General features: G+C 39.5%; 2 protein-coding genes across 2 annotated transcripts in view; one reads left to right on the forward strand and one right to left on the reverse strand.

Moving 5' to 3' along the window:
- Positions 1–12,265, reverse strand: part of zbedx (zinc finger BED-type containing X) — a 69,214-nt gene that overhangs the window by 22,178 nt on the left and 34,771 nt on the right. Inside the window, exon 2 of the mRNA XM_025064262.1 lies at positions 8,511–8,603. The gene's annotated coding sequence lies outside the window, so the exon portion shown is untranslated. The remainder of the gene's footprint in view (positions 1–8,510; positions 8,604–12,265) is intronic.
- cacng1b (calcium channel, voltage-dependent, gamma subunit 1b) lies at positions 871–12,040 on the forward strand. The gene is made up of 4 exons (XM_008329657.3): positions 871–1,757; positions 6,589–6,663; positions 7,598–7,735; positions 8,405–12,040. The coding sequence occupies exons 1-4, from the start codon at positions 1,517–1,519 to the stop codon at positions 8,635–8,637; spliced, it is 687 nt and encodes a 228-aa protein (XP_008327879.1). The 5' UTR covers positions 871–1,516; the 3' UTR covers positions 8,638–12,040.

Consider the following 12,265-nt stretch of genomic DNA (forward strand, 5'->3'; position numbering starts at 1 on the left):
ATGTATAAATGTAATCCCTAAAGTATTAAGATTAGGGATTAGGGATTGTTTTATACCTCCAAAGCATTTGAAGGGAACCACAATCAGCAGACGTTTCTCCCGCTGACCTTGATTCTAAAAATGTTTTGATGGATTCAAAAGTCCGATATAAAGTTCAATACAAAACTGTGGGTAAAAAAAAAAAAACATAATTTGCTGCAAAGCCTGGGGAAGAGACTATTTCTATTCTTCATATTTTATTTTACTTTATTTCCACTTTACTTTACTTATTTGCTGTTATTTCCCTTCAGTGTCAAAGATGGACAACATTACAGGGGCCTTCAGTGGCTGGTGCACCAGAATTCCCCTTTTTTTCCCCACACTTCACCTGCACATCTGTCTTTAAATGTCACTCCGTGTGTTGAAAAGCCTGAACTGCGTGAGCCTTGTCAGGACCGGAAAATGGGCCAGAGTCGTGTCTTAAGTGGGGCAGAGCGGTTTATAAAAAGCATGTCCATTTACTCTAGTAGTTCATCGGGAAAAGGCTGATTATGCCTCTCAGGTGGAGTGGGTTTTTTAACATCTCCCTTAAAATGCTTTAACTTTTTTGTAGAGTTTAACAGTAATAAAAGAAAAATGGAAAGAAGAGCCAGTATCAGCACTCATTTGTCATTTCAAAAAGATACTGTGTATCAAACTATACACACAAAAATCTTTATTGTAAAACTCTTAAATACTATTACCTCATTTAAGTCTGTAGAGCAACTAGAAGTATTTCGGAGTACTTCTGTATGTCATGGCTCTGCATGGTTTACTACTTAAATGGAGTTTTAAATGGATCAAATCAGGTGAGACCCTTGTTTTTTCATTGTTGAGTGCTGATTGGCTGGACAGTGATTAACAAAATGGAACTGATGATGAGCGTTAGCTTCAATAAATCAATATTTTAAATGGCTTTAAAAAGCAAACATGATTATGTATTTCTGTACCAATATGACTCAGAGATAAAAAAAATATGGTTAGCTACAAAACCAGAAACTACTTTAAAGTATGGTGTGTGTGATCCTGAGCCATTAAAGACAAAACGGTCAAATGATGCCCGGTGAAGGTGTGAGCGCCACACACCGCTACATCTTTATGATGAAGCTGAGTGCCCAAAGCTCGCCAAAGGCAACTAGGGAGGGAGAGGAAGAGAGGAGAGTCATAGAAACTAGGGCACTGTTATCTGGCCCATTTTTACCAACCACAAGGCGCCAGGCAGAGAAAGAGAAGAAAAGAGCCTCAGACAGGAGAAGAAGAAAGAAGAGAGGACATCGGTGTAAGTGAAGCGTCAAACAGAAGATCGAGGAAACAGCAGCAATTCCACGTTGGACAACACGGACCCAAAGAAAAGGGGACAAACGAAACCTTGATTGTCTTGTACGATCACGCTCACCTTTCACCTGCTGTCTCTCTTGTGCGCACACACACACACACACACAGACGGACGCACGTGTGCAGACGCGAGCAGGCTCGCTCACACTCATCGGAAAGCAACATGTTTGAGGAACAAGCGACCAAGGTGAAAATCACTTCGGTGGTCATCCTAGTGGGCATGTCGTCGATGCTGGTGGCCGTGGTGACCGACCACTGGGCCGTCCTCAGCCCACGTGTAGAGAAATTCAACGTCACTTGTGAGGCAGCCCACTTTGGCCTGTGGAGGCTCTGCAAGAAGACCATCTTCATGGTGCGTGAAGACCCTCAGGGCAAAGGCTGTGGCCCCATCGGCCTACCTGGAGGTATGGAACGTGGCGTAAAAATGCTAAGAGTTTAGATGCGTATTCAAGGTGGAAGTGTGTTACGGAGCCGCTGATTGTCTTCTCCGCAAAAAGAGTGACGCTGAAGTTGGTTTAAATCAGTGCAGAACATTGATGTTCTGAGTTCTGAGTCTAGTTCTCTCTGCTCTGAATCCGTCTTACATCAACTGTGTCTGTGAAGCTTTAATTGTGGGACAGTTGACTGGTCAGTGACAGTTGACTGGTCAGTGACTGGTCAACTCTTCCTGACCAAGAATATATTCACTTATGTTTGTGCGTGAGTCCACACATCTGCTGTAACCCTACCCTCCTCACTGAGCCGTCATTAGTTTCAAGTGACGAGATCTGAGAACAAGCCAACACTCACACACACTTTAACATCCAAAGTCAGGTGCATAATGGAAGAGTCTTCCGCTGTACTTCACTTCTAATGTGACAACAACAGGTTGGGGCTGATAGGCTGAAAGTTGTTTTGACTCAGCTTAAGTGAACTTTTTCTTTTCTCGTTTACAGTGTTTTATTCATTGTTCACTCAGTTATAGTGATTGTCAATGGATCCAAAGCAAAATTGCCACAGTAATTGTCTGCAGGTAGATTATATATAAGAACCTCCTGCGTACATTGAGATGCTGAAGTTTGATTTTCCCTCATGTTTTTGCCTGTTAGAGCTTTGTTATCAAAACAACACTGGTGGTCTGAAGTTGATCAAACCGACAGTTGAACTTGATCCAGATGTGTCCGGGGGTAAAACATTTAATATTGACAGTACGACACCAGATTAACAGGGATTTGATTCTGATAGTTTTAACCTTACAACAGCAGTAATTTGTGAATGAACTAATTCTCTGTAAGGGACGTCATGTCCTATACTTAAGAACAAGTGGACACAGTCACTCTGCTGTTGTACTTAAAACGTGCAGGACACGAGTTGGACTTTAATTACCAGTTGCCTTCCAAGAGTCCAACCTAGGGGTAAACTGCATGTACTCGGCCACTGACTGTGCGTGCCTGACAACCCAAGAGACAAATTTCACTTGGACACTTGGTCATTGACTCCGTTTCCAACAGCGACTCCTTGGGATCAGTGCAGGCTCCTCCATTCCTACTCCTGACTTAGAAAACACCAGGGAGACTCAGGAGGGATGAAGGGGATGAGGGGAGAAAGGTGAAATGTTCAATGAGCACGCACCAATACTTCTCTGTCCATGGGTAATTTGGGGGTAAATATACATCATTTAAAGAAGTTACAACATATATATATATATATATATATATATATATACATATATATGTATAAACAGAAGTAAAATAGATTTTCTGATGAAATTTAAGCATCAAATAAAACAGCTGACTGAGTGACATGAACACCGCGGCACTTGCTCCTTAATTTAATGCATGTTGTAGATCGACTGTTGAACACCTGAGCATCACACACACAAAAAAGAGTTGATGAAGAGTGCAGTATAATGTGCATTCATTAGCATTTTCCCAAAAAGAGGACAAGAGTTTATGGAGAGGCTTTTATATGGTGAGAATTATACTGCTTTCTGTGGAGGGGTTGCATAACAACGGGTGGCAACGTGGCAAAAACCTGGATGACTCCTGAAACTGCTTCCCACAAATGACGCATGCCAGCTTGAGTGCTGTTAAAAAATCAAACAAATACACTGTGGATCACATCACGTTGCACAGCAGGGAAATAAAGAGGATGAGGAGTGTCCGCGAGCTCGTGCCTGTGTGTTAGTGTTTGTATCCCTACAAATGCAGTACGGGCGCAAAGAAGAAATCAGGAAGGAAGTTCAATGTAAGACAATTTTCACAATCCCTCAAGTTGTCAGGCATCAATTTTTCCCAGGCTCCAAAGTAGTAAAAGATCAACCGCAGAACATGTAGACCCTAAAATAACATTTTCCTGTTCTGCCTCTCTCGGTGACACGGCACTCGCTGCAGTCGCCCCCAATTCAAACCTGTGTCACCTTCAGCCAGCGTTTTACTTTATAGAGATTCAGAACTCGCTCTTGTTTTTCTCCACTGCCTGCTGCAGAACTGTGGGTGTGCTGCTTTGGCATTCAGAAAACTAGTTAAACAGTCGCGTGAATCATTCTCCATTATGTAAATGGACGACACGCAAACTTTAAATACATGCTCACAGTCAACAGCTGCCACCGTCCTCACATACAACTGTGGTGATTTGAATTTCATCATGAAGGTCACACTCACACACACACACACACACACACATGGAGGATCCCTGGAGCCACCAAAGGACTTTTCTGTAGAGTAGTGTCCCAGTTATTAAGTCTCCTGGCGGAGCAGCCTTCCAAATAACACCACTCATCGTCTTCACATTGACCCATAATTAGAAGGCCATTCTGCCAGGCTTGAAAGAGAACAGCACCCCTATTTATCTTCACCCTTTTCCATGCCCTTTTACACAATGGTGTATTTCTCCAAATGACAAACAGCTGTCATAATGCGTAAAGACGCAATATGTCACCGGCAAGCTGATCGCCTTCAACCGTAAACTTTTAAAAATGAATGAAAAGAGGGGAGAGCTGTGAGGAGAGTCACAAGACGATGAGAGAGAAAAAGAGGGAGAAAAAAAGTCACAGAGGTGAGAGGAGAATAAAAGGAGACGTTGAAATGACAGGTTCTATGACCGGTGAAGAGGAGAGGTGTCGAGGAGAAGCCACATGTACGACAGAGGAGGAGGTGGTATCAGGGCCTAATGGAGAGAGGTGAAACTAAAATGACAGGCGATACTTCCGTCTAATCAAACTCCCCCGTGAACTAAATCTGCCCATTAACCAGACTGCAAGGTCAATAACATGCACCAAGATGTTCTCCTCCGTCCTCAACGTCCACCATCCAGAATTATAATAACACGCTGCATTAGTTTACAGATGCACTTTGAGTCCTTTGCTGTGAAAATGTGAGTGAAATGTGGTCAGTGTGTTTTGCAGCATTCCAGAAAATGTTAATTGTCAAAATTTATAATTTTGAGCCCTGTATTTAAAACAAAAAAAACCCTTTTAATACATTTCTAAAAACATTCTTTTCCCTTTGACTGTATTTAAAGCAGAAATAATGAGCACAGATGCTTTAACTTGACAGGACCACTAAATAAATCAGTTCTGATTATCGCTGACATCAATGAACATAACACCTTTCATCTGCTGTACAAAACTGAACAACTATTTCTTTTAAAAAGTGTGTAAAAGCCAAAAAAACTAAAATTCTAGTTTTTCTTTTAGGCTCTTTAAATTGAAACTATTTTGATATGTAAGAAAAATAATCATGCTCCCCATGATTATTTTTCTTACATATCAAAATAGTTTCAATTTAAAACTATTTTAACATGACTAATTAGCCTCTGGAGCTTCATGGACCGCTGGACACAGAGAGCAGGACCCAGGCCTGAATAACACTGCAGATACAAACCGCACGGTGACCCAGCCTCCACTCTGGCCCGCTGGTAGTCTCATACAGCACACGATATCCCATAATAATATGCCTTACACGCACACGTAGCCCTGTACGTATGAACACGTATGCATGCAGCGCTGCCTCTGATATGGCTTCACATGAGTAAATAGACAGTGCTAGCCAGGACCTGCAGCAGCCTGTTGCTAGGTTACGTCTTTAGTGATTCTTTCTCATCCAGGGTAACAAACAACTCCTGTGTCTACTGACACACACACACACACACAGAGCACACAGTCCGTCTCTGTGTGGACAGAAAGCACAGCACCTGTCTGCTTTATGGGTTTAATCTCAGTGAGAAAGGATGGCGAGTGGAGGAACGAGGGGACACTCACTTGGCCTTTATGTCCTCTCCATCCCTTCATCCCTTTGTTAGAAACAACAGACAGACTGACGAATGTGTAGGTAATGATGGCAGCCAGGATCCTTTGCCCTCCCCTCCCCCCTCTTCCCCACTGTGCATAAGAAGGCTGTATTGTAGATTGTAGTCAAAGGTTTAAAGTCTGAGTGAAAAAAAAGTGTTGCTGAATTCATTATTATTCCTGCAGTAGTGCAGCATAAGCCAGTGTGGAGGATGGAGGAGTATCGGAGGTGAAGAAACGTATTTTGACGGTGGGCCTCAGTAGTTGTAGTAAACAATAGTGGACCTGATAAAACAGTCAGAGGAAATGTGTGCGGGTTGCAATCTAAATTTTTGAGAAAAACAAAAAAAATATGTTTATTTATGCCTTTATAAAACATAAAACAAAATGTTTTCTTTGTTCTCTACAGTGGGTCTCAATACTATTTTGATAAAGCTAAGATATATCAGAGAAGACTGGTATACAAATACATGTGTACTGCAAGAAAATATATAGTAAATGAAATAGTTTTTTATTTGTTAAGTGTTTACATTACATATACATCTATATATGTATATATTTGTATGAATATGTATATATTTGTTATGCAGTGAATTGCAATTATTTTGATGGTGTTTAATTCTGTCTTTTAATGTTTTCTCCTTACTTTGTTGCTGGATTTAGTATCTAATCTAATCCAATCTAATCTAAATTGGATTTTCAAGCATTTTATTTAAATTGTTGTTTTTGTTGTCATTGTATTTTTAACATACATATTACACCAAAGACTCACTGGGTGTGAGGTAAGTGTTAGGAGCTCACGCACACCAACACACCAACCCTGAGCTTCACCATGAGCCACACAATACAGTCCTAACACTGCTGGGTAATACAGCTGTAACCTGAGTCATGTTTCATCTCCGTCTCTCTCTCTGTCTCACCTCCTCTGCCACTTCCCCCCTGATCTCTCACCTCTTTTTACTTTGCAGTGAAAAACTGTTCCTACTTCAAACACTTTACGTCTGGGGAGGAAGCTGAGGTTTTTGAAGTCAAGACCCAGAAAGGTGGGAGTTATTTTTTTTCTGAAGCTGCACCAAAATTACATGTTAGGGAAAAAAAATCTTGTTTTTCAAGGCCGAACCATCTGTCTGGAAAAAAAAAAAGATTTGAAAGGCAACGTGTGGGGTAAATTTCTCAAAGATTTCAGCTCAGACATCATAACGCCGCTTTTTAAAAGTAAACACGATTTCAGGAAACAGCCTCTCTGTTCCTGCAGGTAGTGAACCAATGTAATTATGGCTGTATTTCCTCTGTTGCAGCCTCCCACTATTCTGCTGCCTGTTGATTAAAGCATCGATTGCCACTACATTTCTCTTTAGATATCAATTTTTATCCCATAATCCAGAACCAAGTCTGAGATCTTTTTCATAAAAATCACCACCAAAATCGCACTAAAGAATAATAAATCTATTAAAAATACATATATATATATAACATACACATATAATCAGAGCTTTGGTGGAGGAGGCTCAGCTCAAGGTGATTTTACACATGTTCTACCGGAGTCAGGGAAGGTGCTAGAACTGAAAACAGCTGCTCTGGGATCATTTCCATAACAGTTGGACTGTCACAGGAGATAGAAAGAGGAGATGATCTTTATCTGACAAATACTCATCACAAGATGAAAAGTGGGATGGAAGTAGTAGGAGTTGTTCTAATTATCTTATTAAAAGCCTGCGGCGTCTTATCCGTGATGCATATGACATCATTGAATAAACGACTTTTGTTTTTCAAGTGAAGCTAATTTAAAGGCTAATTATCTGTGTCATAACTCGCCTGAGTGCAATATTGAAACAATAATTATGTAAGCGATACCGCAACCTCCCCTTCTGTTCCGACCTACTCTCTTCACTTATTACCACTATCACTCCATTCATCACTACTTCCTTCTGCCTTATTGTTTCCTCTCACTCTCCCTTACTCTCTCTCTGTCCTCAGAGTACAATATCTCAGCGGCAGCCATCGCCATATTCAGCCTCTTCTTCATGATCCTCGGCACCCTCTGTGTCATCTTCTCTTTCGGGAAGGGTCGTGACTACCTGCTGCGGCCCGCTGGGATGTTCTTTGCCTTTGCAGGTCATAAATGTGGACTATGCTACTGAATTTGATTTGTGCTCACGTTGTTTGTGTTCCAGTCCAGTGGGTGAGTGTTACCATCATCACCACAAACTCCCTGCTTGTTGAATATTTATGATTCAGAGACTTCAACATTCAACACTTCACTGGTTCCATCTCTTTAGTATGGGGTTTTTCTCTTCTCCCCGTGTGTGAGTGGGTGTGTGTGTGTGTGTGTGTGGGGGGGGGGTCGAGGGTTTAACCTCACCTTTCACTGATAATTGCTGAGATTGACTACAGTCCACACAGAAACTTAACTGATAGATTAATAGTCATTATTATTCATTTGAAAATGAATGAATAAATTCAACATGAAGTCATTTGTTGTTCTGTAGGGCAGGGGTCTCTACATTTTCTTAAGCCCAGGAATACTCAAACTGATGTAGAGAGTTTGAGTGTTTTACTGTACATAAATGTCAATGTACCAGGTTATTTATGAAATTATTATTTTTTCAAATATCTATGTTTTTATTCTAAACACCAGTATAAAAAAACATGTTTAAACAACTAAAACCTTCTCAACCCCCCGCTGTACCTTTGTGGACCTCTAAGGTTGCTGTCGACTCGTGTATAGCTGTTAATAAGAAAACAACTTTGACAACCCAGCCTCTAACAACCTCCTCCCCACAGGTCTCTGCATCTTCATCTCTGTGGAGGTGATGCGCCAGTCTGTCCGACGTATGATCGACAGCGACGAGACCATCTGGATTGAATACTATTACTCCTGGTCCTTTACCTGTGCCTGTGCCTCCTTCACCATCCTCATCCTCAGTGGAGCCGTCCTGCTTCTAATCTCTATGCCGCACATGCCGCGTAATCCCTGGGAGACCTGCATGGATGCAGAGCCAGAGACCTTAGATTAGCAACAGCACAGTTATTGTAGAGTGATAGAAAAAAACATGTGATCAACCTGTTGTCTCTCCATTTCCAACCTCTCAGAGAACAATGGCTTTGTTCAGGCTGGTATATTTTTCCTATTATGACCTAGCATTGGTTTAAGGAAAGTTACATTTAAATCTTATCTTCCATATGTCACCCTTTTAAAATCATAATAATTACAACATAAATTCTAAAGGCACCAGGTTCATTTTAAGGATATGGTCAAACAAAACAAAAAGAACTCTGAAAACAGAGCATACGACTTCCCAGCAGGTGGTGATAAAAACACAGTTATTATGCTGTAATACATGGTTTGAACGCATTAGGAAAACAGTGTTGTTTCATACATAGTTATTCCCCCAATTTGTTCAAAACATTCAATCTCTCTTTTCCCTGCTGTTTGATGGCTTGAGGCGAAGAATGAAAAAGAAAATAAATTCTAGTCCTGAATAATTATCAACAATATCTTTATTTGAATAATAATATGATAATCAAGCCCTAAATCACCAGACATATACAAAACATACATGAAAAAAAATGTAACAGTAATTACTCTTTGTCTAGATATGGTTATTATGACTTTCCTTTTATTATTTGTTAAACACATAGACATAAATGAATGGTCTTTTGTTGATGTTGTTTTGTTTTTCTTTTAGATAATCTATTTCAAACAGGCTGTAATAGAATAGAGTGAGCGTCTGTTTCAATAATCAAGCTGGTTTTTACAAGAAGTTTAATAAATAAAATGTAAAAATGACTATAAAAACACAGAAAAGTTGATCTGATCTAGAACAACAGTCGGTTTAATCTTAATGTTATGGTTTGACTATGACTCTCTCTGAACTTATATAAGAGGTTTAAAAAGTGTGTTCTTCTCATAGAATTGTACGGAGGCTTTTTGTTTTTTGCAACGCAGCTACCTAAATATTTTGCTTTTCTTCGGGGGTGATTTTTATTTGAGAGCTCACCTGCATCTGAATGCTAACAAGAGAAATGATACTGATCATTTTCAATATTGCATATAAATGTGAGACAGAACCTTGAACTGCTAAAGGGTTTCTTTTCGTGGAGACAAATGTACATTATGACTTCAGTATTGTGTTGCTTTGGGAAGAAAGGCTCATTCTGTGGCTTTTTAAATATATTTAATACATGGACGACCTTTACTGTTCTCTACAATCAATAAAAAAAATACACAAAAATCACATTTTACCTGACAGCAGAATTTATTCTATTTCCTCAGTGCCGGCTACACACAGGTTGTATCATTGTTAGCTACACATTGGTCTAGGTCTTATGTGTTCCTTCTCAGAGAGTGGCTGTGGCCCTGGAGTCACTGAGCTGTTGCAGTGATGGTGAAATTAAAGTTTCTAAATGAACCTCTTTCACAGAGGAAATATTACATCTACCTCCTGGGTCCTGGTGACGATAACATTTCTGGGGTTGTTTCCCAACTGTAGTCACAAAAATATTATTTTCTTTCATTGGACAGGTTTTTATCTGAGGAAATTGAAGACAAACCAAAGTCAGTGTAGTGAGGGTTTTTCTAACTAATGACTGTGTGCTTTATAAAGAGTGAATTTGCAGCCTTCAGTAATGTGAGTCTGATTGAGATTGTAATCCATTTAGGTAAATCTTGAAAATGAAAATGAAATTTAATAAACACAATTTTACTGATGCTTCAGTATATCTAAGTTCCTGTAATATTCTCAAGATAATTTTCCAACAGAATAAAAACAAAAATAAAAATAAAACCTAAGGCACATACAGTATATGTACTCGTTTGCATCAGTATTGGAGAGATACTTCTGGGCTGCCCCCACCTTCACAGATCAAGACAAACTATAGACAAACTGAAATACTGTATGATGATGTGAGGCTGATGGACCCTGGCCATTTATTTTTTACAATGTGCAGCAACACCATCAGCGGAGAACTTGCATAAACCAGTTGAATCATGTTTGACCGTCAGCTGTTTGGACAAGTGTGGTCAGAAGCTGTTTTTGTGGAAAATTTGAGTCAAAAAGATTTTTTAAATCAGTGGGAGAAAAAAAAGTTTGATGTAATAAGAAGGCAAGTGATTCAAACTGTGCATGTAGTTAAAGGAACTGGGAACATGAAAGTAGGAGCAAGGTTGGGGAGTAGTGTCCAAACCCAGTGAGAATTCATCGGAGAATCAGTGAAGAATTGAATAGATAATTGGTATCAATAATCATCCCTGCTTCCTGCCACATCCCTTCATAAATAACCTAGCACTGTATGTAGAAGAACAAATATTACAAATAGTTTTTGTTGCCCATTCTGTGTTTTAATGTAGAGGCAACAATGGCCTGCTGTGTTACTGCTTCTTCATTTCGAGTCACTGCGGTCGCAGAACCTCTCAACCAGAAAATGTGTTTCAGTAAGTGACAAATATATTGGAAAAGCTGTGCAGACCTTTCACACCGCGGGTCAGATGTATTCAGAAGTGGATGTAATGGATGCACAAAGTTCTCACAGCCGCTCATCAGACCTTAAACCCTACAGGGATGAGATCAGCGCGAGCAGAACAAACAGTGAAACGTGGCTCTGTCTCTGTATTTGATCCCTGTCATTGTAAACAATTTCCAAAGTGCTGGATGGACAAAGCGACAAAAAAAAAAAGCTGCATCCTGTAAGATTTCTAATTGTTTTGCTTGTTGAAAAGGTCAATGAAACAATGCTGAGGTGGTTTTCTTATGTAACAAATGCTCGGCTCACTGCTGCTCTGCCCTCACACTCTTCTCATTTCCTCACTTCACAGGCTCAGAGGCAAGACGCCGGAAAAACAACATCAACAACAACAACAATATTGCACACACGATCGGTCTGAATGACGGAGATTATTCATTACTTCTTGAAGCTACTTTGCAGGTGTTGTGTGATTTTCTATTATTTTGTTGTTTGAATGCAATACTATGTAATTATGGCTGTGACATTTGGAAACAAGGCATCCACAAATCTCTGCCTTTGAATCCTGTAAAGTGACTTCAGGTCATGTTACTACAACAATTATTGAGGGAAAATAAATCTTCAAACACATTACCACTTTTCTTCCAGGCTAAGACTTAAAGGTCACATTACACGTCATTCCCTGGAAAAGTCTGACTTTCAAAAAAGGATGTTGAAATAATAGAACATTATTTGTACTAATATCTGACTGTGTGTTTTTTTACTCACCAAGACACATGGTTCTGACTACAATCCACCAACTCAATAAAGCCAGATTTGGGTTTTACATTTTTTCATATTTATAATTTTATCATTTGTTATTCACAAATGAAACCACATACATCTACCATCTGTTTGTCTCTCTGTTCCAGCAATATAATGGATAAAAAACCCTGTTTTTGTTTCATATTTTTAGGAAAGTTGATTTATCTCATTATCATAAATCATGATTAATCCACATTTGATTAATTGGACTAAAATTCAAATATTATTTATCTTTTTTCTTGACAAATAAAGATAAATAAACAAAGCCATGACAGTTTTTTTTTAAATAACACACAGTCATGTTTTTTTTGTTGTCTTTATCAGCACTGCAGGATCAACATTTCTTTATTTCATCAAATGTGTTAATCTGCAGTGAGG

This window comes from Cynoglossus semilaevis, chromosome 17 (assembly GCF_000523025.1).
Source record: "Cynoglossus semilaevis isolate Cse_v1.0 chromosome 17, Cse_v1.0, whole genome shotgun sequence".
Lineage (NCBI taxonomy): Eukaryota > Metazoa > Chordata > Actinopteri > Pleuronectiformes > Cynoglossidae > Cynoglossus > Cynoglossus semilaevis.

Bases quoted from the DNA above. Each gene is read 5' to 3' on its own strand.
- cacng1b (XM_008329657.3), top strand. From the start codon at position 1,517: ATGTTTGAGGAACAAGCGACCAAGGTGAAAATCACTTCGGTGGTCATC. The intron at 1,758-6,588 runs GTATGGAACGTG...TTTACTTTGCAG, and splicing joins CCCCATCGGCCTACCTGGAG to TGAAAAACTGTTCCTACTTC. The intron at 7,736-8,404 runs GTCATAAATGTG...TCCTCCCCACAG, and splicing joins GATGTTCTTTGCCTTTGCAG to GTCTCTGCATCTTCATCTCT.